The sequence below is a fragment of the Rissa tridactyla genome, chromosome 3 (assembly GCF_028500815.1).
Source record: "Rissa tridactyla isolate bRisTri1 chromosome 3, bRisTri1.patW.cur.20221130, whole genome shotgun sequence".
Lineage (NCBI taxonomy): Eukaryota > Metazoa > Chordata > Aves > Charadriiformes > Laridae > Rissa > Rissa tridactyla.
In genome coordinates, this window is record NC_071468.1 from 68,833,932 (window position 1) to 68,858,889 (window position 24,958).

General features: G+C 41.7%; 1 protein-coding gene across 16 annotated transcripts in view; it reads right to left on the reverse strand.

Moving 5' to 3' along the window:
- Positions 1-24,958, reverse strand: part of NCOA7 (nuclear receptor coactivator 7) — a 98,225-nt gene that overhangs the window by 17,409 nt on the left and 55,858 nt on the right. For 13 of the 16 annotated variants that reach the window (XM_054195781.1, XM_054195771.1, XM_054195772.1 and 10 more), the window contains 7 exons: positions 10,493-10,572; positions 9,532-9,639; positions 8,038-8,139; positions 6,870-6,995; positions 4,498-4,682; positions 2,043-3,109; positions 469-637 (listed from right to left, as the gene is read on the reverse strand). In XM_054195781.1, the coding sequence (XP_054051756.1) occupies positions 469-637; positions 2,043-3,109; positions 4,498-4,682; positions 6,870-6,995; positions 8,038-8,139; positions 9,532-9,639; positions 10,493-10,572 (1,837 nt within the window). Of the gene's footprint in view, positions 1-468; positions 638-2,042; positions 3,110-4,497; positions 4,683-6,869; positions 6,996-8,037; positions 8,140-9,531; positions 9,640-10,492; positions 10,573-20,667; positions 20,726-24,958 lie in introns of all 16 variants that reach the window. The other 3 variants (XM_054195785.1, XM_054195778.1, XM_054195784.1) reach the window with 3 other exon arrangements.

A 24,958-nucleotide genomic window follows, 5' to 3' on the forward strand; every position in this document is an offset into this window, starting at 1 on the left:
TTTATCACGAAGGTTTTTTTATGGGCCTGAAGGCTGACAGACACACCCGTTCAGTTTGGAGTCTCTCCCTTTCCCACATCGTGCCCTTTGCTCATGTGAAACCCTGGTTTTTTTTACACTGGCACCTTAGTGGGTTCCTTGCCTCTCCTGACAGTGCTCCCCTTTCCCTCACTTCCTAGGCTATGGCCAAAACCCAGGTCATCCCCCAGTGCTTTTATTGTATGTTATCCCTTTTTTTATCTTCCAAGTAGCATGTGATTCCTTTTTCCTTCCCACTGGGAACCATATTAGACAGCAACAAGCACTGCTTTATCTCTCTGGCATACAATGAAACGAGGGTACTCCTTTCATCTCAGCATCCTTGCTGCATTTCACACCTTGGACCACGTAGGGAAAGTCAGATTCAACTCTAGAAAGCACCACACATTAAGAAAAAAAAATTTTTTTGTACTATGCACTGCATCTTACCTTTCCCGAGGAACAGCAAACCAGTACTCTGGTTGCTTTATCTTTTTACTGTACTGTTGAGACATGGTGGTGCTCTGAGACGCAAAGGACTTTCTCATGGGCTTGCCTACTTTAATGCACAGAAACATTGGAGGAGTCTTGCTCTTCTCCTCTTTTGAAGGAAGCATATCTGAATGAGAGACAAAAGAAAGGGGCTGCTTACAGGAAAGTACAAATACTGCAGCTGGTAAAACATTGTCACAAAGATTAATAACCTTGTGCAAAGGAATACTCAGAGGCACCTACACAGAATTAAACCTGACATGTCATTCAATAACAAAACTGGTTTAATAAATCCTTATTTCATCCTAAACTGTGGCTATTTATTCCCATTTCATCACAGCCTGCATTCCCCCTCAGCAGTACAGCATAACCCTGTAAAGCAAATCAGTAAGGTGATCAGGCTGGGTGCAAACTGCAACATGAAGCAGGCAAGTAAAGGGGGCGGCTGCATTTGAGTGGGTCCAGGAAACCAATCTGCGCACGTGCGCACACACACACAACCCAATCAGTTCCTCAACTCTGATAGTCAGACAGCCATACAAACACCTCTTGCCTGCACAAGACAGTCAATGCTAGTGCGACAAAAAAAAATATTATGTATTAAACTATAGCCTTAATCACACTGAAGTTGCCTTATTCATTTTAGTACACATACAGCCATTTACTTTTTTTCTCTCCCAGTAAGAACGATCAGTAAATACAACTAGTGAGATATAAACCCTTCCAAAAGAAGGAAAAGTCATTTTAAGAAAACAATTTTTAAAATCAAGACTTCCACTCTAATCATCCCCCACCACCCAATACCAATCACGGGTATGTCCACTGGTTCATTAAACTACCAAGAAAGGAGTGCTTCAGGATGGACGAGTGCTTAGAGGCACTGGGCTGTAGTAGAAGTAGTAATACATGTACATGCTATTTAAACTGAGATTTCATTTTGTACACGCTTTCCAGCAACAGCCTGAATTTTATTTATGATAACCCAATGACCAATCAGGACAAAATGATCGGTCAATAAGACTCTACCTATACTCCTCTTTATCACTTCTTTAAGGGTTTCCATAGTATGAAAGACACTACACAGATGCAAGTAGTGCCAAGAATACTTTGGTACCCCCTTTACCGCAATGCACTACTACTTTGCGTACTATCAGAAATACACTGACAGACTTCACTGAAGCAACAGAAGTTACCAATACGGAGTGACAATTCCTAGGCCATGAGGTGTCCCTGTCAATACTGCAACTAACCTTCTTAAAGCCAGTAAACAGAGGTGAAGATTATATAAACAGTGATCACTGAACACGGAAAGAGCACAAAAGCTACATTATCAAACTAGAACCTTAGTGAATTTGAAGGTTTTTTTTTCTTCTAAATAGCAGATAATATGAAAATATAATATTGGAGAGTTAAAAAAGAAAAGACTAGGTATTATAGAAAGAGGAAATTTAGAGCAGCCGTCTGTCAATTCAAAGGTTACCGTCATAACGCTGTCCGAGTCTCAGAGGCAACAAGGATAACCAGAGACCTACCTTCAATTGGCACTTGAATTTTCTGCAGCAGCCACAGTCTGATTTCTGATTGATTGTCTAACTGCGTTTCTTGACAGGTCTTGTCTACAGCTGGTACTAATGAAGAGTCCACAGACTCTTTCAGATCCTTTTCCTCTGCTGCTGCTGAGCTGATTTCTAATGAAGGTGCTTTCCTTTCAACACAGCAGGAATCAAGCTCCATACTTTTAACTGTATGGACTTCATTAGCTTGGGACTTTGAACAGCTAAGTGTAAGGTCTATACCAATTGCTTTATTGTTTTCACCTTTCTGGATTTCAGCCTTGTGTAAGTCTTCAGATGACTGAGACCCATTCCCATCTTTATTGAGGTAAAATTCAATAAGTTTATCTTTCTCTAGCTCTTTCTTAGTGTCCAATGCAGTCTCCACCTTACCTGTCGGGGAACTGATACATTTGTTTACTTCTGGAATAACATCTTGCTTTTCACACAGCTCTAAGTCTAAGTCAGCTTTAGGTTCAACACTGTCCTTTTTTTCCAAGGAATCAACTGTCAAGTGCTCCTGGACTTCTGTAGTGGGTTTGGTTACCTGCTGCTTAGTTCTCCCCAACTCCCTGGGGTCAGCCAGCAAGCCTTCCATTACTGAGATTTTCCTGTCCAACCCTTTATCCATACGAGATGACGTCTTTTCCAGTTCAATGAAGTCACCCTCTCCTTCTCCCAAAAGGGATTTTTCTTTGGTTTTAATGTCTGAAGCATTTTTTTCCCCAGAAGGCTCCTTTGCACATGGATCCACAGAAGACTTTTCCAAACATTCAGTGGCAGTGATGTTGTTGGGAAACTCCAGTGACTTTGGCTTGATTGAGCCTGTACTCTCAGACGACTGAAGAACTTCAAAATCAGCAGACTTTTCCTTATCTGAAGGTTTTATCTGTTTGGCATCCAGAGCTATGGAGGGATCCCCATTCTGCTGCCTCTTTTCCTTGCTAAGGGATTTGAATTTGCTGAAAGGATTGATATCTTTCTCAGAGGATAGGTCTTCCCATTCTCCTGGCCTGTACAGAGGACAAAGATCCTTTGGTATGTCACTGTCAGGGAAAATGATGGATGTATATAGGATGTTAAAAGCAAAATGGAAACAGAAAAAAAATGGAAAGAAAAAATAAATCATATACCAACTTAAGCTCTGAAACTCAATGAAAAATTACCTTCTCCAAAATAAACATATATCAGTGGAAGTAAGTGACTTTAAAGAAAATGGAGAAAAATGTGGAAAGGATAATACCGAAATAAAATGAGTAAACCACCTGGCAGAATATGCCACATGGGTGAAGAAATGGTACACACGTAATAACAATGTGCAAGTCATCAGAGGTTCTGTAACCAAAAAACCACAGGACATGTATTTAGCTGTTGGAATTTCATTCATACCATATTAGTATTGTTATTTCCCACACCTGACAATGAGTCAACCTCTAACACCATCCATTCTTCTTTAGTCAGTACAGATGTATTTTTGAGAAGAATGCAAGTCAGAGATAAGCCATATCCTGTTTGAACATGTTTACTGCACAACAGTAACAGGCGACAGAGCTTTCTTTTTCCTTTTATTTTTTTCCTCCATTAATTAAATGTACTGTTTGAATGTAGACTTCCCCAAAGATTTCTTTTTAAATCAGGACAACCATAAAATATTTCAAAATAGGAAATTCTTAAAAACTTAACAGCATACAACTTGAGCTCTTAATTGCTGCTAAGAAGTCTGAGGTAAATGAGAATACAAGATTCTCATCACTTAGAAGTTACTAAATGCTCTAATAATGAGCATAACAAGTATCTGGGAAGTTTTTCTTGAAATGAGAAAATGGAGGGAAGTAGACAAATTTCACTTATCAAACAGGTGTTACCTATCAGGGCAAAACCTTGCTTAGAACAAATATATAAGTGGTGCCTAGACTACCCCAAAGTATTCCACCTCACAAAGTCTATTATGTATTATATATGATAACTATCAAGCATTTCTGGTTCTGAAGTGGAAGTATTCCACAGACTGGTATTTCTGTAAGTTGTGAAGACGGCAGTTAAGGTGCTGTTATCTTCCAAAATTTTAAGTACTCCTCTTAGAACAATCCTGGTAACACAAAAAACGTTCCAAATCTAACCCTCTTCACGGAAATAACTCTACAGACAAGTTAGTGCAAGATCCCAACCATGGCATGCCACCAGTGCTTTTAATTACTCCTTTGCACTTTGGTTCTCATATTTATGACCCATTTCTCTTTAGTGCCACTGAAGTGTTCTAAAAGGAAAGCAGAAGAACAACACATGCAAATCATTCCTTTGCTGGCACTTTCCTCCCCTGGTTTGTTTTATTCTGCTGAATTAAAGCTCCTTCCCTCCATTCCACCTTCCCCACCTTCTCCATGACCCTTACTGAAAATCTGTAAACATAATTTCAGGGAAGAACACTCCTTACGATGGCAACGCGTCTTTAATCTTCATGTGAGAGATGTCATTGTAGAGAGCTATTGAGACAACCTCCTCCATGGGGCAGATGAGCCCATACTCTTCACAGCCATTCTCAATTACCAGAGGATCAGATTTATGTGGGTCAAACATGATATTGTTTGGAGTTACTATCATGACTCCTCCAACTACACCCTAAAAGAGGAGAAATAAGAGTTAGCACATCACATGTAATTCACTTATTTGGTATTGAATTTTAGGCTACAATCCTAAAAAGAAAAACCTCTCCTGCATCTTTATACCCTGTCATGCAATGTCTGCTAACAAAACATTTTGTTTTCCATCACATCAAGTCATGACATTGTAAGGCGAGCAAAGAAAAAACTACTTGGTAACACCCAAGTTCCTGGCTGATAAGAAAGAACATCTGAACTATTCAGCTTTCAGTGCTAGCTGCTACAAGCTGAAACTGCAGATTGTTAAACAATCTCAGACAAAATAGATTAGTGGATTTATTCTAGATACAGGCACCTTCACTTGATACATGAATTCATATGCAACCATTACACCTGAAGGCAGTCTTGCTCATGGAAATGTCAAGGTTACTATGCTAAGCTACATTATAAATTTCCTTAATCTACTCTCACAGAGATACATGCAGAAAACTTGTATATATAGGGACCTGATATGAAACAGCTTCTCCCCAATCTAGAAGCAACCCACCACTCTTCAAGGTTTACAAAGCAGATTTCCCATGTCGTGCTCTTATACCCTCTCTTCCAGATGAGCTACAAAATTCAACAGACCAACTCAGAAGCTGCATGTAAATCATGACATCTGACAAATAGGGGCCACAGATCAACAGGAATGATCTACACTGTAGATACTATTAATTAGCCACGGTCATCTGCAAGGCAAGCCAAGGAAGGCTAACAAATGGCAGGTAAAGGACCACAAGCTTGGTTTGTTGTTTTTGTTTTGTTTTGTTTTTTAAACTGGGAGATGCCAAGCTGATGGCTTGGCAGTGGCAAGTTAGTACATGTGTGCCTGCTCCTTTGTAAAGCAAAGTCCGTATGTATTTCCCATTTGCTTCTCTCGTATGACTCACGTACGCATGCCTGGTTTGTGTTTGGATGAAAGAATCAAAACCAAGCGCAGAGGCTTCTCCCAAAGGTATGTAACTCTATTTAGCCAGAAGAGCAATACATCAGTAGGCTGTACTTCCTACCCAGCCACTGCAGGAAGCAAGGCAACAAGGGATTTTTAGCTACACTGGCAAAGAAGCCGTCCCACTTTTCATTTTCTGACTGCAAATTTTTCAGTCCTACAGCCATAAAATTGGCGATCCCTATCCTCTGCACCTAGCAAGCATCACATAACAAAGCAACAGGATTGCTCTAATTTACATTCAAGACATCAAGTAGCCCTCTGTTACTTTCTACACAATAGCAGACTAAAAAATTGCAGAGCAGTTAAATACAGTCTACATCCACTCAATGCGAAAAGCAGACAAGAACTGCAGGTGTAAACACATCCATCTTACAAAAGTCAGGACTACGGGAAAAATAGGTTTAAACTACAATGGTTAGCATCTCAGTGTTATAAATTCCAGAGAACTTGAAAACCCCAAAATGCAGACATCTAACTGAAACCAGAGTCAACAAGATATATCAAAGTAGACAGTTCAAGACAACAGTGTCCTGCAAGCTTGAGAAGAAGAGAGGCTTAAAATACTGCCCAAGCTTTGTGCATTTGCTTCTAAAACAGATGCTGTAAAATTTAGGGTTGCAGTCCCAGTGGGAACACATGTTACAAGAATGCTTGCTAGAAAAAGAAAGGAAAGAAAGGTTGTATCATGCAATATTTATCTTTTCATTAGGGTTTTCATAACATTCATTAGCAAGTGCAAGCAACGTGGACGTATTTGGAAACACTAAAGTTAAAATTTAGCTTAAAGTCATAAATGAAACAGGTAGGCATGTGCTCGTTTTATAAAGCTGTTGCACAATTTGATGGAACTGGACAACTAATCCTGACACGTCATAACTCTGAAGCGCAATTTTCTCTGTGTATCTAGCGATATACTCTTAAACAGATAATTCTGGGAAGACGTGGTAAGGGAATGAAGATGGGTAGGATAGAAGAGCTATTCTTTCATAAAGTAATTATCATAACAGATGAAATAATTAAAAGAACAAAATGATACCGCATATTACCACGGTACCAATGCACACAGCAGCTATAGATAAAGTTACCATAACAATTACATTCTTTACAAACACAGAGCACGTTTGACTCTCCCAGTATTCACCTCTCACTTATCCAAAGAGATTTTGCTTTTAAAGAATCCCATACAATGCCCAAAAGCCAGGTTTCACCTACCTTACCATCTGTGAAGTAACGACAATTCATTTTTAAAAATTTGACAACCACAGGCTCATCCTCTTCTGAAGTAGAGGACAGGACTCTCTCAACTGGTTTGAAGGCTTTTCTTGCCAAATCAGCATCCTTAAAAAAAGAAAAGTTCAGTGCAGAGCAGCAGGACCAGAATCGTATACTTTTAGATTTTGGGGAACTGTAAGACCAGCTTCAACCAACTATTTTCCTTTTGCTTAAGGAATAAAAAGTGGTGGTCACGTATGTATGTATGTATGCTTTACACAGTATCCTCAATGGAAGAAAAACCTCAATACAAATACCAGGCAAGAAATTAAAAAATGCCAAGGCAAGTCAGCTAATGGAATTTCAATGAGATATTCTCATTAAGAGAGGGCCAGTCCTACCACCTCATCCACACCAAAGACCTCTGCACACAGTGCACTAGTGTGATTCCCCAGGCACGTGGCACAGAGGTGTAAGACCAAGGTTAAACAGTTATTCACTCCAGCATTCTCTCCACTTTTTGACAGTTATGGATTTGAAATGTCTAATTGTTTTAACATCAGCAGATGAACAGCCAAACTCCTAAAACTACTATCTAAAATCATCATGGTCAATCACCTTTCTAAGGAAAATGAAGTATCAGCTATGCCAAGGCCTTTCACAAAGATTAAATCCAGCAGTCTTGTGTATATAAGACAAGTCTATATATGGGTACCACCGTAACACACTTAACTAGAAAGAAACTGACTGCTCAGACTAAGCTAACAGCCTCCATGTTCCAGGATCCCAATGCAGGATCAAGGCTCTGGACTGCAGAGCAGCATAGAAATCTCCAGAGTGAAACACTAAATAATTCTTCATATTTAACTTTCTATTCTTTAAAAACTATAGACTACACCATTTTCCATTGCTTTGACAGACTGTGGGCCCAACTGAACTTGTACTGGGTTTCTACACTCAGACTGAATTCCCTTCATTTGGCCTATTTTAAAGAGATGGCAAATTTTGCAGTATAGCAAATTAAGACTGATGTTACTCAATATTAACAACACCACACATAGGGTCTGAACTGTAACCTCAAAAACCTGCTATTTACATAGCCCTGAATCTCAGCTTCAGAGTCAGAAATTTCATGAGCAAAAGACCAGTCAACCAACGTTTGACTTACAGGGAGTTTATCATATTCAGCATCTGACGATGAAGGAGAAACGGGAGCACCGGGACTGAAAGAAGACAGTTTTGCAGCACTTGCTTCTGGCACAAAGAGAATCTAAATACAAAACACATACATCAAAACGGTAAGACACAAGCTTTAGAAAGTTACTCACTATAAACACTACATTCTACTAGAAAGACAACCCAATATTGATCACTTGCAATTGCAATGCACTCCTTAACAACTTCTTATTCTGGAGTCCTTCTTCATAGGTGGTGATGGCGGAGCACATGCAGGTCTAATGAATTACAGGATCTAGCTCTACATTTTGTTTTGCAGCACAGGCAAGAAAATAAAACATTTCCCACAGAATGAGGACCTCCTCTTTTTTTCCCCCAAAGTTACAATCCCAGGTTGCCTTGCAACTATCACAACTACAAAGTAACTGTAAAATGACTATTAACAGTCATTAACTCGTAACAGCAACCTCTGGTCCAAAGAGAAGGCCAGTGTTGAAGATGGGGGATTTTTAGTGGTAGAAGTTTGCTAGAGGTTGTCTGTTTCCAAAAACATACTTGCATCTAGAAATTTAAGAGAATATTCCTTACCTGAACCAGCATTGTACCATCATGTACTACATTTAAAAGTGTAATACGCTAATACACACGTATATAAAAATATAACGCTTTGTTTGAATTTTCACACTCACAGTGAACATCCCAGATTTTTAGTACAGCAGTACTAAAACTGCAGTACAGCTTTGGACCTCCACCCCAAATAAAAACAGAGAGCCATTTGTCACAAGTGTCAGAGCAAAGATACTTCTAAAGTTAAAAAAAAATGTTCACAGTATAGTTTTAAACTAAAAACGTTCAGAAAAATAAAAGCCTTTTGCTTATCCCAGCTGTTGTCTGCTGGGTATGCTTATGCAAGTCTTGCCACCTCTTTCTGCCTCAGTTGCCCCATCTGCAAATCATGACACTTCAATCTGTTCATGTCTGTGAAGCAGAAGTAGAGATCTGCTCTTCATGAACCAGGTGTTAGCCTTCACATTTGCATTTCCATTACATGACTCTCCCAAAAACAGTCTATCTCCATTTATTTCTCATCTTACAGGAGACTGATTCATCCCCAATGTAATGGCAAAGAGCCATTCCAATTACTGTATCTAACTCTCTAATTCTTTAATGTATTATATATAGCATGTATCTAGGCTTCCCAAGAATTCTACTCTCTTGCAACAGCTACATTACCCTCTTGAGCTTCAGAGTTATCTTTAGGCTTTAATGACAGCAAATAAATAACAGAAGTCAGATACGGCAATTACAAAGCTCACCCTACAACTCCAGGTAACAATCTAGCGAGTTCCCCTTTGAGGGATTTAAACTACTGTCCATTATCCTTGTATACAAATACTTAAAAGACACATGAAAGTAGTAAAAAGCTTTTAAATACATAGCAAATAATCAGGTTTCGGGTATAAAAAAAAAAACATAAAAGATTTACCTGGCCTGGCACAATCGTCTGCGTGAAAAGCTTATTGAGCTCCACAAGCTTGTTTGGGGTGATGTTAAACTTTAATGCTATGCTGTTTATGGTGTCCTGGTTTCCAGCCTGAAGAAAAAGTTGAAGCTTAAGATACCATAGTGAACACATTCAGCACACCAGCTGAACTAAAGCCATCTAACAAACTGTTTGCAGGGAATAGATTTGAAGATCTCAACACACCCTCTGTTTAATAGCTTACATGATAAGCCAGTATTAATAAAAAGAAAAAACTATTCTCTCGTACTATAAAGTAGATAAAACGGAGAGGTGTTATAGATGTCCCTCTCCTTTTCTCATAAAACTTCAAAGCAGCACCACCTTATTTACAACTGGTCTGGCAAGTGGTGAAAGCACACGCACTGGAAAGTTTATTACACAGTCAGCAGTTGCGGCACGTCAGGCGTTTGTGCTGTTCCCAGCTGGGACACTCGCCTCCCACAGTTGCTCTGTGCGATGGAGGGCAGGGTTCAGGGACCTGGCCAGCTCACACAGAGACCTTCTGGGCAGAGCCAGTTCTCTGAGCTGCCACAGCAGCACACTGCCACCCTGCTCCAGCTTGAAGAGGTCTCACATCATCTCAAGAGCAAGCACAGGCCAAACACTTGATGACTTAAGCAACACTGTGGAATGGAAGTATTTTTCAAAATAACAGAACTGATTACTAAAGAGTCATGGTGCCAAAGTAAAAATAGGACTGGCAGCTGTGAGAAGAGGCAGAGGACCTGGGCTGAACACTAGTTCAGGACATGAGCCTCACTCTTCCCACATAATGATATCAGGCGCAATCCCTATTGAGATAAGTACAAGTTGCAACCAGTATTCACTTAGTGCTTTTAGTTTTGTGCCACTGGCTCCCTCTCAACCTCAACAACTCCACTTTCAAAACGCAGACATGAACAAAGCACACACCAATACTTACAGTGTATTCTATGGTACCGTGGGGTTTCTGAGAAACCATTTTTTTCTCTTTCTTTTCATTGGTTTTGTTTTGATTGTCATCTAAAGAGAAAAAAAAATGATTCAAGTAATTGACTTTCAAGATGTTTGCTTATCAACATGTTTTGAAAGACATCTACAGGATGTACAAATTGCAGCTGTGAACAGGAACAAGAGGGCACATCAAAAATATCAATTAAGCCTGAAATTGCATTGCAAGGCAAGCAAAACTTCTTCAAGTGCAGCAAGTTTATTAATCATTCAGGAACTCTGCAAGAATAACGTATATGTGATACCATATCAATACAGAACTGCCCCCATGTTTTTCTCCGTGATTGCTACACAATTCAGCTGTTGGATACAAGCACTTTTTGTGATGAGCTGCTATCAACGCTGAGGAACAAAGAAGTAGATGAATGGAGGCACTGATAACTGCATCAGTACAACCACAACAAATACTGGTTAATCACCACTGCACCTCTAGTACATCATATTTAAATTCTATTTTAAACTGCGAAGGTAAGAGTATGCTAAGAGTCCTGCAAAGCGTACATGCATACAGTATACAGTCAAGTATCAGAAAGCATAAAGCTCTTTCAGAAGACATTTTGCATCAGCTACAGTACACAAAACTCATCGCACCTGCAGAAATCCTTCCAAGATGCAAAAGGCACACGTGAGCAGGTTAGCTATTTCCAATTCTTACCACAGCAGAGGCTGAGCGAAGCCGAGGATCAGGGAAGACGCCTGCTGCCCAGCCAACCCCCGCTCCCTGAAAGTGATGGCAGCCCCGAGGGCTCACCCTCCGCACCCTGAGCCCAGGCCTGCATACCTGGGGGGTACGAGGGCGGTGCGCAGCCCCAGCTCCAGGAGCGGGGCTGGGGCGTGGAGAGGCCGTGCATGGCCGCTCTGCTCGCCCAGCCTGCTCGTCCCCGGCCCCTCAGAAAGGTCCTGCTGCCTCCGGCAGGGTGCTGCAGCCCGGCTGAGACAGGGAGAGGCAAGAAGGCAAGGCAGGGCTGGGACTGTCAAAACCGGCATCCAGGGCCAGGAGCAGGGAGACGCTGCCCTCCTTGGGGGGACTCTTCCCAGGGTCCAAACTGGCAGCTCCAGAAGGAGATCAGGGCAGAAAGGATGGGGGATGGCAGTGCAGAGCTTCTGGCTTGCACTCAGGCTTTGCTGCAACCTTTGCTATTTCCAGAGAGCAAGAGGCAGACAGTAAAAAGAAGGGTGTGGGGCACCTGCCCCACTGTAATGTACACAGGAAGAAAGGAGGGGCTCAGAAGCATTGCTGCACCTGACCCTTCTGACGGCCCATTTCCACAGCGAGATTAATGCTAGGGGCTGCCTCAGCGTCTTCCGCAGGCTACACGGTCAGAGACTGTCTCCTCCAGTCAACAGAGACTCACAAGAGCCCAGCCTGGTGCAGGCAGCTGAACATACATCCAAGCATTCCTGCAGGGGTACCCCACAATGACCTGCCGGGGATGCAGTCATGAGAAGTGCCAAGGTTAGCCAGGTAACAGATAGCAAAGACGTTTTTACCACAGCGTAATAGAGGCAAGAAGCATGCAGGGACTAAACACATACAATTTAAATCCATGTGGGTAGCACACAAGGCATGAAGGACAGAGGTGGGAAGAGGAAGATGAGGATGACGCTGCCTTTTTCCTGATAGCATTTTGGAACAAAGCGTCACTCAGTGATCTCAGACATTTCATCTCTGAGACTGGAGACCTACAGTAAAACTTAAAATTAGCATTCTTGTTGCCTTTTTCTGACCATTTGTATCTTCACCATTGTCACACCATGTTCCTCTGATCAAAGTCAAAGCAGTCTATAGTGATGGATGGAAAAACAGGTAATGACAACATTAGCAGGGCACAGCATTAAACCATCAGAAACACAATGCCAATATGACAAAGAAGTGGCAACTAGTGGATATTTCCCTAATCCACTATTTATGTACAACTGCTGATAGGGACACAATCCTGCCTGAAGAAACTCCCCCAACTGACAATGAGTGAGTTCACGCTATTTTGTGCTACTCAGAAGATACCACTTCAATTACTCCAGGATAACTAGAACTATGTATCACACACCATGCAGGGCACACTACCTAAGCTGCCTGCAACCTCTCACTGGAGAGAGACAAGAAAGGTTTATAGGTAGACTTCATCTTCTAGTAAATCATTTGGTATAGCTGGAAAAAGTAGATGAGTTTCCAGATATACTAACACTTGCTTAGCTCTGAAGCAGCACACAAAGCAGGAAACAGTTAAGAACAATTATTTCATACTAACTAGACATGCATTGGTAAGACCCTGGGGTGGGGGGAATAAAAATAAAGTAGCCCAGAGAGATGGAGAGAAAGAGAGAGAGATTTTGCGCCCCCTGAATGTGAAAAAGTTTACATCTGTGTGCGGATGGGAGAAATATGCCATAAAAGCAGTTTCTCTGCAGAGCTTAAGATGTTTGGTATTAGCTAAACATTTTCATTCCAAAGCACTGTCTTTGGAATGTGAAATGGTGACTGAGAGCCGACCGTGACAGCAACCACTATGCCACTGTGACACATGAAGACCACAAAATACTCTTAGCGATACAGACAACTTCCTTCTCTACAGCTTCCTGCCTGGGAGGGGATGTTCCTCTCTCTCCCACCTCTCTCTCCCCCTTTAAAGTATTTTTCAGGTCCTCCTATTTGCATTGGCTGCAAGGTTTGGAGATTAAAAAACACTACCCAGTGAAAAGTTATAACCTGAAATACTGTGTTGTAAGGAGAGACATAATATGCTCTAGTTCTTGGCTGACAGGACCATGGGTCTGGTTGTTTAGTAGGGTCCTCAACACAACTGTGGTGCAACACAGAAGAATGAGACAGATAATCACACATAGTGGAAACACCAAACTTGTAAAAACAAGTAAAAGAGAAAAATTAAAAAGACAAGCTGAATTTAGACTAACCATAATATAGTCCTTCTCTTGCCAATAAAGGTTAATAAATCCTAAATAAGCCCAATTAGACGGCTTGCTTTTCTTTCACATCTATATGCAAGAATAAATGTTGTATAGCCTGTTTACCTACAGGCTAAAAGAAACAGTCAAAGTCTGTAAACTTACTTGTCTTCTGAAACCAAAATCTGACACTTCTTGTTTGAATAGTTTTTCCATCACCCCCCCAACCCCCTTTTCTTTTTTTTTAAAAAAAAAAAAAAAAAAAAAGAAAAATCCTATCAACAAGGCGTTTTGGACACCGTCCTTACACTGAGCCTAATTACTTGGCAGGCTTTGGCAATTCCAAACCACATTGCATCACTTTGCATAGTGGAAAGTCTTAACTAGTCTATGTTTTTAATTGTGCATATAAAGATTTAAAATAATAAATTTAAAAAAAAAAATCAGACCTTCAGAGGAAAAAATTCCAATGAATCCATTCAATCTGACAGGTACTGCTGAGGCCACTTATTGTACATGTAAATGAGGCCAAGGTCACAAATTACGCTCTACATGACTGGTTACAGCAGAAGGGGTGGAAAACCTGGCAAAGCAAGGAAAACATCACAATATACCATTTCTCCAGTTACCTTATCCTCTCTTGTTTCTATTTCAGGAAGCCAAACATTTTCTGACACGATCTGAAGGCAGCTAGCTCTAGCAGTAGTCCAAAGGCACCCAAGAGCACATGCAGGCGTGATGGAGTCCCCAGTAACCGCGTATCTTTCAGACAGAACTAGATGGAAGAGCTGCACCTCTCCACAGGCTTTAAAATAAATGCCCCTGGCTACTTTTTGAACTTGGACACGTGCTTAGTGATGAAACAACTGACAGTTCTGCCTCCCAAGTTTTCCTGCACTGCATGTGCACTGTAGATGGGATCGTACAACCATGAGAACTGACTAGGTGTTAATGCAAATTTGATCACACTGCATTTTTAGGAAAAGGGCAGAGTGGGTGGACTGAACCTCTCTATGATTTCAAGAAACATGTAAAATAAGAATTACATAAGTATAGTAAAATTAATGAGCAATGAGAAGAATGCCAAGTGAGAACAGGCAACAAAATACAGGCCTATTAAAAACAGTTAAGTCTAGAATGGACATTTTTCTGCCCTTATTGATATATTTATACCTACCTCACTTCCCTAGTACACTGTTCATATTTTATTTTGCAATGCTATGGGAAACCTTAAAAAAAAGGAATAATTTGGAATTCCTTACCTAGGAATAATTTGGAAAGCAACTACTGAAGGAGTACGACAAAGAGGACAATCAGTTTATCATCCAGAAGACCTCGACGCACGATAGGAGAATTGCACCTCTATGTAAATGGCTGTGTAAGTAGATAGAATAGGTCAAGAAGCATTAACCGAATCCTGGGTCGCTCACACTGACATATGATGTGCCACTGCAAGACGATACCATCACCACTAATGCTACAAGCCTAACCTGCTGATAGTGGAAATCAGTGCAAGGTTTCGCAGTGCTGGCAGTGGCAGCTGAACCTGCCCAGCAGTTCCCAAGCCATCAGTTAGGCTGACGTCTGGTAACGTTGGCAGGAATGCTGATATAAACAAGGGGCCAAAGGACTGACCACTTCCCACACCAGGTAAACAAACTCAGCCTGAGAGAATAGAGGCAATGGCACACTTGGACCAAAAGTCCATTTTACTAATTAATTTGTCTTACCAAACACTTAGGCAGCAAGTAAATACAGAAATCTTTCCCCTGACTAGCCCCCTTGGCTTCTAGAGATCATGTGTTTCCCAGGGTAGAGGAGCAGCATCCACTAAACTGCCCAGTGCCTTCAAGACCTCTACACCGGTCCTATGCCAAGGAACCCCACAGTACCATGACGGGGCATATAAAGTAGTGCTTCCTTTCCTGCACTGTTTACTTCATTAATTTCACTGAGCATCCTAGTTAATGCTATTTTAAGGATGAATAAATAAATAGTCATTATTTACCTTCTGCATACCATTCATGTTGTCACAGATTTCCAACATCTTCTGTGAGTTATTTCACTTTTTTAGGTTGACTAATACTAGTATACTTTAGACTCTTTCCTATTTCTCTGATCACACAGGCTGTCCTCCTCATTAGTTTTTCTTCTCCTACTATATCCTTTTTGAGATGGAGGAAGGAAAACCAAATGCAGATTCTAAGATGCAAAATATCCCATTAATTTGTGCAATGACATAAAGAGGGCTTCCTTAAAACTGTAAGATACTAGTCATATTTTCCCACATCACTGAGTACATCACTGCTGTTTTAGAACATTCCAGTCCTACGTCTCTATGACAGATTTGTTAGAAGAAAAAAAAAAAAACAACAACCTGTATTATTACAGTCTAGCCAAGCACAAGGACCAAGGAGTGAAAACCTGAAGACAGCTTACAAGAATCTGAAATGCAATAAATTCAGGGGAGAACAGTTATCACTTGGAGTAACCTAATCAGAGTACTGATAAGAAATTAGGCAAACAAGGCTTCCTGGGATAGTTCCCTTATCAGTGAATGAGGCCTGATACCAACTATCTTGACAGAGATGAAGTACAATAAGTATCACTTAAGCCATTCTAAACAGTCACGGAGACCTCAGGAATATGAAAGTCCTGCTTCACCTAGTAGTGGAGGAAGGACGAAGACAAATCAGTTTATCTGAACAATTTTTTCCATTGCTACTTTCTAGACTGACATTTTTATAATTTTCAGCAATACTGTTATGTGCAGAGTTGTGTAAGGATGATTTAATTGTGTCTCCACAAGCACCTTTCTGGTTCTTCTCATGGCTCTCAAAGCGAACTGAACAGCGTTCACATTAAAATTATTACTTTTAGATAAGTCCTTCTTTCAGTTCCTGTCAAGTGTGGGTGAACCCCATCACCACAGGGTCCGGATCTGTGTTTTGGGACATCCTCCACGCACTCTGACATTCCAACACTTCCCAGAGGCCGCAGCAGCCTTCTAAGGAAGAGACATTATTCCAGCCCCATTCTCTCCTTTAGCCAGCTGCAGCAGCTGGGGTGCACAGAAAGGTTTTTTGGCCATCTGATCAGACCTATCTCCCTGAGGAAAAGGCAGCAAGTTAGACAGAAACATTCCCTGCTCAGATTTGGGCAGTGGACTGCTACCATGTTAAAAGAGAAGAAAAAAAACCCAAACACATAACCAAACAAAAGAACACCACAACATCCGACCATCTCAGGTGTGTTTTTCTGTTGTGCTTCAGACTTTTCCCACAGCCTTCTGCCAAGCCCTCACCTTTACATCTGCATTACTTTTTCTCTACTGAATCATATTATCATTTGGCTCCCTCCTTCCCTACTGCTGAAGTCACTTGAAACAAAAAGGCAGCTGTCGCCTATCATGACCACACTTGCGCTCCTTCATTAGTGAAACTTCTGCCACAGAAGAATAGCAATTCCCTCATCAAAACAAATCCAGGCACATGATGCTGAAATATCTATGCTTTGAACAACTGTTCTCTGTTCTCAATAAAAATTGTGACTCTCCACTGGTTATTTTCCAAGCAACTCTTTCAAAAGTATAAAGAGATCACCAGAAAACACAGGGCCCCAACAAAAATGACAAGCAGTTCAAAGAACTGATATAAAAAAGGTAGTAACTCCTTCTGCTATAAATGGAGAAGGTATTTTAAGGCACTTTTAAATATGAATTTGGCTATTGATACTTATGCAATATTCATATACTGCAGCTTCTACATGAAAAACCACAAATATTTTCAGAGAACTTAAATTCCCTCTTTATTTACTCCTTCCTCCCCAAAACATGCCTTTAGCTCCTTTTCAGAGGCACAAAGCAATGCTACATGTTACATGTTTAACAGCTTATTACCACCTAAATACGCTGCACTAAAATGTGAAGTGACCCTTTCCCACCACAGCCAAAGCAACAGAGGACCCACTGCCATCCTTCCCCCCAGCCGTGCGCAGGGCTGGAGGACAGACAGCACCTGCACTCGGGCAGTGGGGCATTTTTGGGCAATGGGACACGTATAGGGACCTGCACACCCAGAAAGCCCTCCAGCTGAGCAAGGGCAAAGGGCCTCCCTGCAGCAGGGTTCCTCCCACCAGGAGCCTTGCAAGGAGACATTGTCTAGGGCAGTATCATTGCCACTTTTTTGCTGGCTCTTGAACGAGGTGAGCAGGAGACACAAGCCCTGCAGGGACAGCGCAGGGGGGATCAGCGCTCACCAAGAGTGCCAAGCTCCAGGCAGCTGCACAGCTCTCGTGTTTAAGAGGGCAAGACATGTGCTGCTGCATTCAAATGCTGCTGCATCCTTTGTGAAGATCTGCTTGAAAAGCGAGAGGAGGAAAGATCTAGCTTAAAAGGTTGCTGAGGTTTAGGAAAAGGAGGGGGAAAAAACCCAAACCAAACCACAACCACTCAATTTGAGAGGGAGGTCGTTCACGCACTCCACGTGTCAAGAGGAAAATTTGACACATTATTGTAAAGAAATAGTGAGATGTAGCCAACAGTCCAGTGCTTTAAGTCTAAATCTCAGCTAGAAAACAATATGGCAGCAGCTGAAATGTACTGGAACTAGAGTATTGCTGAAGCAACATGTTGTTGGGCACCCAGAAAGAAACACTGAAGAGGGGTGACTAGAAGACTCTTTATATTTAATGCTATGGTCAGAAGGGCAGTTTAAAAGAGAGGATGCAAAGTGTTGTGAGCAGGGAGACGTGCACAGGATGTCCAGTAAAGGCAGAGGCAGGGGGTTCCTGGCATTCATTCTGGGTGCTGTCTGAAGACACAGGAAGGATTCAGATCAACCGATAACCTTGTATCAGACAGAAAACAGACACACTTCTGCGGCTAGAGACCAGTACTTAAGAAATAGGTCACGATAATGTTTCCCGAGGCACAGCAAGCCTGTAAAGAAGGCCACTCTAGATGCATGTGCCTTGTTGATGGAGGTTGCACAATCAATCCTCCACTAAAAAGGGATGCTGATGGACAGGACAGCATCTGCCTCCAGCTCCTGTGAAACTTATCCTGGGAAAAGGGAGATGAGTTACTCTCAGGGAGCTCCCTCCCACCTTTCTCCAGGTCCAAAGCAGCCTACCTGAAATGTGAATATTCAGAGTCATGGGGAAGAAGGAAGGAGAGAACATGAAGACAGGGGGTGGGGGTGTCCTTGTAGCCAAAAACAGGCAAGACAAGGCTATTGTGAGAGGTAACAGGTTTCTGATAGAGCATGAATATAAGTGGAAAAATCAGAGAAGTCTTTGAGACCACGAACACACTTTTCGGATCGGGCTTTGCTGCTAAATATACATTAGGAACAAGTTAAGATATCTGTCAGCTGGACAGGAGAAAAGCTCCCAGCTGCAATGATCCTATCTATCTCTCTTTACCCTTAAGCAAACTAGTTACACATGCTTTTCTTTTGTGCTGGGGAAAACGTCCTACATGAGGAAAATGCTTTGTGTCTTAAGCCTCCCTGAGATAGACTAGCTGCATGAACAAACATCATCTTCAGCTGTCTGTGGATCAAAACAAACATCACATTCCCATTTGCATTTGAGGCAGAACCGTAACACACACTGAGACTGTTTTTAAACAGCTGGTTAGATTCCAAGAAATAATTTTGTACATCCCTAGGGAATGTAGTGTACAGAAATGTAATTATCCTGAGCATCTCTCCCAAAGGAGAAGATGGTTCATGTTTCAAGACGCAAGAGGAAAACAGGTAAGAAGAAGTAGTCACATTTTGGATTTTGGGGAACCGTTCATACAATTTTTAAACCAACTCCCCATGATGCAACTGGAATGCTTCTGTAAGCAAAGTTCTTGCAGACACAACTGAACACCCCTTACCACAAGGGTGAAATACATATTGAGACTGAGCAAAAAAACTAATAGTTGTTAATTGTACAAAAGTGCAGAAAAAAATTTTGTGTAATGCAGTACAATTGTACAAAGATATCCAGGATTGAAGTTTCAAAAGATTTATAAAGTGAGACCACAAAAAAAGTGTAGAGCTTCTGTGCTCTGGATTCCTTCAATCTCATATTATTCAGCAGTGACACTGACACCCAGTTCTTCTTCAGGGCAAACACAGAGGTATGGTTTCAAAAGCCAAATTAATAGCTCCTAAGAGGAGAGGAGCTGGTCTCTCCTCACATCTCTTTCCACCATGAACTCTGGTTCTCATCTGATCCCACAGAGAGATTACTCAACTGATTAAAATAATCAATTATCTCAATTTTTGTTCTTTGTTGGTCTAGTGAATTGACTCATCTTACTTTGTGGTCAGATAAACGCCAGTACCAGTTCAGAGAGAGAGAGAGGGGAAAAAAAAAAAAAAAGTAGTTTTGCGCAAGGGGAGGAAGCACAGGACCTCCCCCGTTCAGCAGCAGCAAGGTTTTAATTCACATTGTGGAACATCAAGCTCTCATAGCACTCAGCTGTACTTTGAAACTAGTGCCTAGGAAAACTATAGTCACCAGATGTATGGATGTAGTTTAAATCTAGCCCGGACCACTTTAAGGAAGAAATTTTAAAGAGAAAACCATTTTAGACGTATGAAACTTATTTATTAAAGATTGTGAGGGACAACCAGAAAGATTCAGATAACATCAGTAAGTTTTAGCAACAAATAAGATGGTTGACAAGAGAGCAGCAAGGAGAAGGTAACATGTAAGAGGGAAGGGAGGCCTCAATAGTTTTCAAATGAAGTTTGAGCAATTCAGTCTCTATAAGGAATTATACCCAATTATTATCTCTAAGAAATTAGATGACTGTTGCTATAGCAGAGAACAAGATCCAAGATACAAGCAGGTCCTCTAGTACCATGAATAAACTGGTAATATAAGCATCATGGAATTACAAGTTATATGTCCTAACAACAGAGTTAATCTTGCTCCTATTACCTTTTCATACATTTTATAGAGTGCTCTTTACCATGAATCACATTAATTTGTGAGGTTTATCCTTCCCTTCCACAGCCAGGTGTCCTTCTGCATGCTCCTGCTTATAGACAAAGCAGTGGTGAAACAAAAGGAGGTCTTGTTACACAGAACTTTAAGCGTGACATTCAAAAGGAAATCCACTTCAGATTAGGAAAACTCCAGATGGGAAAATATTTGCAAGTGCTTTCCTGCATTTTGCACACGTGATCTAACTATACTTACTGTAGAAGTACTTGTAACCATATATTTATTCTGGCCCTGGATAGTCGCAGTGACATGCCTGTAACAATAGGAAATGATCATTTCTGTGAGCTTGTTCTCACATGCTCTAGATAACTACTTTGTGGTGTCATCAAAACTATGGACTCTTCCTGACCTACTTTCCATTTACCACTAGTAACGGTTTCTCCCCACTGCTATTTCACCATCTCCAGCAGCCTATGTAAGATAGACTTGGCAGCATGTTGTTCACCCGGGTTATCCACAAAACAGACCAAAGTCCTACTTCACATCAACACCACCTTAGATAAACCATTGTCAGCAGCCAAACACTGCATATTCAGTTAAGTGTTCTATCCTCCTTCAGAGCTAAAGTTTATGAACCACATTTATCAGCCCCACAAAAGAATTCCTACAAGCAATGGATGTCTACTGCCTAAGGGCAGATTAAATAGCTACCATCCATGAGGTCTACAGCTATCACGGAAGTAATTACACAACATACAGGTAACACATGCTATCTTCAACCCAAGAAGTGTGAATAACAGCCAAAGCAAAGATGCAGCAATAGAAACTTCAGCATGGGCTGCTACCAACTTGCTGAGTAAGTACACAACAGGAACGCCAGAACTGCATTATTATATCCTCCAGACTGTTTGGCAACAGTATGATCTAGCTCCCCACTAGCATAATCAGCATTACACAAATACACAATGTTAAGTCAACCTTCCTCAGAAATACCAGTTTGAATAAGACAATTCACAGCCTCGGCATACAGAAACGTCCTCCCCATCCAGGTTTCGGCTTTATTTATGTAAAAGAAATGCACAGACTCAAGATTAGAAGCTGCTCATACTATCTGTTGTCACTCCTTCCAGTTTCTAGTTCAAGACCATTCAACCTACCCCAAGATCCCCGTGTTTGACAGTCTACCTCTAAAATATCCTGCTCTCCTTGTACATTTGTGGAGGTAGAAAGGCTCTCTTGGGTGCACTGATAAAGACAGGTGGAACTACAAGACAAAATGAATTTTGTGCTTTGCCAGTTTTATCAGCTGATGTGGTCTTAGCCGTCCTACCACATTGCAATAGTGACCACAGACTAAGAAGTAGTCTACACACCAAAAAATAGCAAGAAGAATTACAATGAAAAAAACCAGAACAAATTACTTTCCCTGGTTTTCTTTAAAATCAGGGGGAAAACCCTCCACATTTTCATTTTGATAAAGAAAGTAATAAAGTATCTGGTAAGTGCTCCCTTGGATAGCATTTCCCCCCCTTTATCCACTGCAGGTGAAAGAACTTTTCTGGCCAAGTTGGTCACCTGCAGATATATACTCCATGCAGGTGTTTGTGCTATCAACTCATAAACCGGAGCACAACATAGCTGAAGTACGTCAGTCTTTGAACACACTACAGAAATATGCTGCATTACTGGGAACTGCAAGAAGAAAGCCACACGTCTCCTTAGATCAGACAGAGAAGGTCGTTCTTATTTTCTGTCACTTGCCCGGACAAGCTTTTCAGACATTTGGCATCTAACTGTGTGGTTAGGAGGACAATTCTTATGCAAATTCTATATCCTGTTTTCAGTTACTAAAGAAAATCCAGGTACCGGCAGCAAAGCTTTCACACTACCTTTGTCAGGCCTCTGCTGGACGGGAGTTCATTCAGGTGAAGTTAAGAAGCAAAATGGTGGGAATGAGAAAAAGCAAAGACTTCCATTAGGAAACACTAAAAATCCCCAACATATAATTTAAACTGCACATTGGTTTTGTTTGTTTGTTCCCCCCCCCCCGGAAAAAAACACCAAATACACTTTTCATATTAAGCAATGCTTTAAAAAAAAAAAAATCAACACTTTCACACATCTAACTTTAATTTCTTCAACAAATTTACCTTGACAGTGACAAAGGCTTAATGCATGTGACTGTACAGCTCCCCCTGAAAACCGACCCAATATTAGTCGCTCTGGAGCAGTCCCTGGATTTGAGCACAGCTCTACGAGCAGCTTAAACCAACCTACGATGACGCTGTTGTCAAAACAGGTAAATACACCGACCTTCTTCCTCCATGTGTTCCTGCCACCAGCCCTGAACTGGACAAGGTCACTATATACCAGTCTAAGGAAAGCAGCTCCTGACTGTCTGGGCTGGTGACGGCTGAAGGCCGGCACCGGGACCACTCATCTGGGCTCAAGAGGAGGATGGGCAGCACATCCAGCTGCATTTAGCAGCAGCATGGACATCTTAGATTGGCTTGACGTGTTTATGAAGGTATACCCTGGGAGGGATATGGTGACAACCAGAGCTAGTTCCAGGCTTCTTATACAAAGGTGGAGGTAAAAAGGGCCCATGATTACTTCAAGATGTGAGGGGATGCAGAAAAAGAAAGTTCAGTGATTTTTTACTCACTTTGGGCGTAAGTAAACTCAGAAGCATTTTGGACAAGAAGCTGCCCACTGGTCTTTCTGTGGACTGACAGACAGCATTGCCTGTGAATTTATCATGAAGTGCGACCGTAAAATTTCTGACTATCCACTGCATCAGGGATCAAAGACAATACAGAGTGAGAAAAAGCAGCCTGTCAACAGAGCAGGGCTGAGGGAAGGAACACTTTGGCATCACAAAAGAAGACATGCACATTTTAACGCTACACATGCTGTTTTCCTTCATTCATTTCGCTGCTTGAACACACAGCAGCTTGCCTGGGAAAGCTATGCCATGTAACATCTCTTCAGATCAACATGCTGCACTGCCTTGTCTATCGGTTGGTGATTACAAGGTCACAGGTTAAAAATATAGGTGAAAATCACAAAGACTCTAAAGATATGGGACACATGCCCTGTTCTTGTGTATGGAGACAACATCGGCATCTGAGGTGTTTCTGAATGCCAGCACTTCATCACACAGATCCTCAGGAGCCATAGAAAAGAGCAACTCAGTTTATACACGCTACTGATCCCAAGCGCGACCTGATGAGTCGCATCACAGACACCACGACAGACTGACGAGACATGAGGAAGCATCAGTGTAGAAAGCTGTCAGCAACAGTGTTACAAATTGAAAAAGATCTGGCATAACTTTTTATTACTATTTAAATGCAGGTGAAAGAAGTTCTGCCTTTCAGAGCATTTAGGTTCGCTTCCAACAGTGTATTTCAAGCACTACACGGGAACTTGTTGGAGAAATTAAAAGCCTGCCTTGAGGATACCAGGCTTGAGTTATGCAGACACCCTGAGAATGACTCCCTCATGCCTCTGCTTGGAGATCAAACGATTTGCAATATGATTTCATCAAATGCGCTATCCCGTGCTCCTTATGCATTCCGCCTATGAATATTCCTGCCTTAAAGAGATAAAAATCTTACAAATGTAAACCTCATGTCTGAAACTACAAAGAGGATATTCTGCCTCTTCCCTGGGGGCAGAGATCCCCAGAGAGCTACAGGGAGTCACTGGGCAGGGGAAAGAGACTATGGCACTGATAAACCTGGGTGCTGCAGAGGACTGCTCCGCAGGCACCCAGAGCACGGGTCCTGGAAACCTGCGTGGGAAAGAGGCAAAGGATCCAGTCTGCCTGGTCGATGGCCCTCCCAGGAAATGTTGAAGGGGAGAAGCTGTAAGAGAGTCCAACCCTTTCCTCCAGGACAAGAAACGCAACTAAAATCACCTCCAACGAGCTGCACATCCCCTGCAGGCACTTGGAGTAACTTCACAGGGCACCCGTGCTCAGCAAGCACAAGACCCAACAGGCAGCTGGCACGACCTGGAAAAGTTCAGACTACCCCAAACATGAGGAGCCTGTAGATTCTGTAAGCGAAGGACTCGCTAACCATGCAGACATATTTCACTTCATTATCCCTGGCAGAAATACGACAACTCTCTCTATTAATTCTCCCAATGCACTTGCCTTTCCCCTCCTGCACACGTACACCTGCCACAGCCTCACTGTGTGCGATCTGACCAATTGCTCCACAGCTTTCCTCCCTTCCTCCAGGGGCTGCTTTTCAGACATGTGAAGTGCATCTGCATTTAAACATAATTAAGAATGTAAGCGCTCACTTCTCCTGAAAATGCAGGCCCTGGGAAAACAGACAGCCCTGGGAACCACATCTGGTTCTTTCAGCAGCGAGACCAGTTTTAACTGATCGAACACCAGTCATGTCATGCCCTAGCCTGACCTTTGCGGAAGAGATCACAAGACATCACTATCTTAAATCTTATTTTGAATAACTGCTATAGCAGAACTTAACTTTTAGAAAATATCAAATCCTGGTATTTTTTCCCGAGAGTC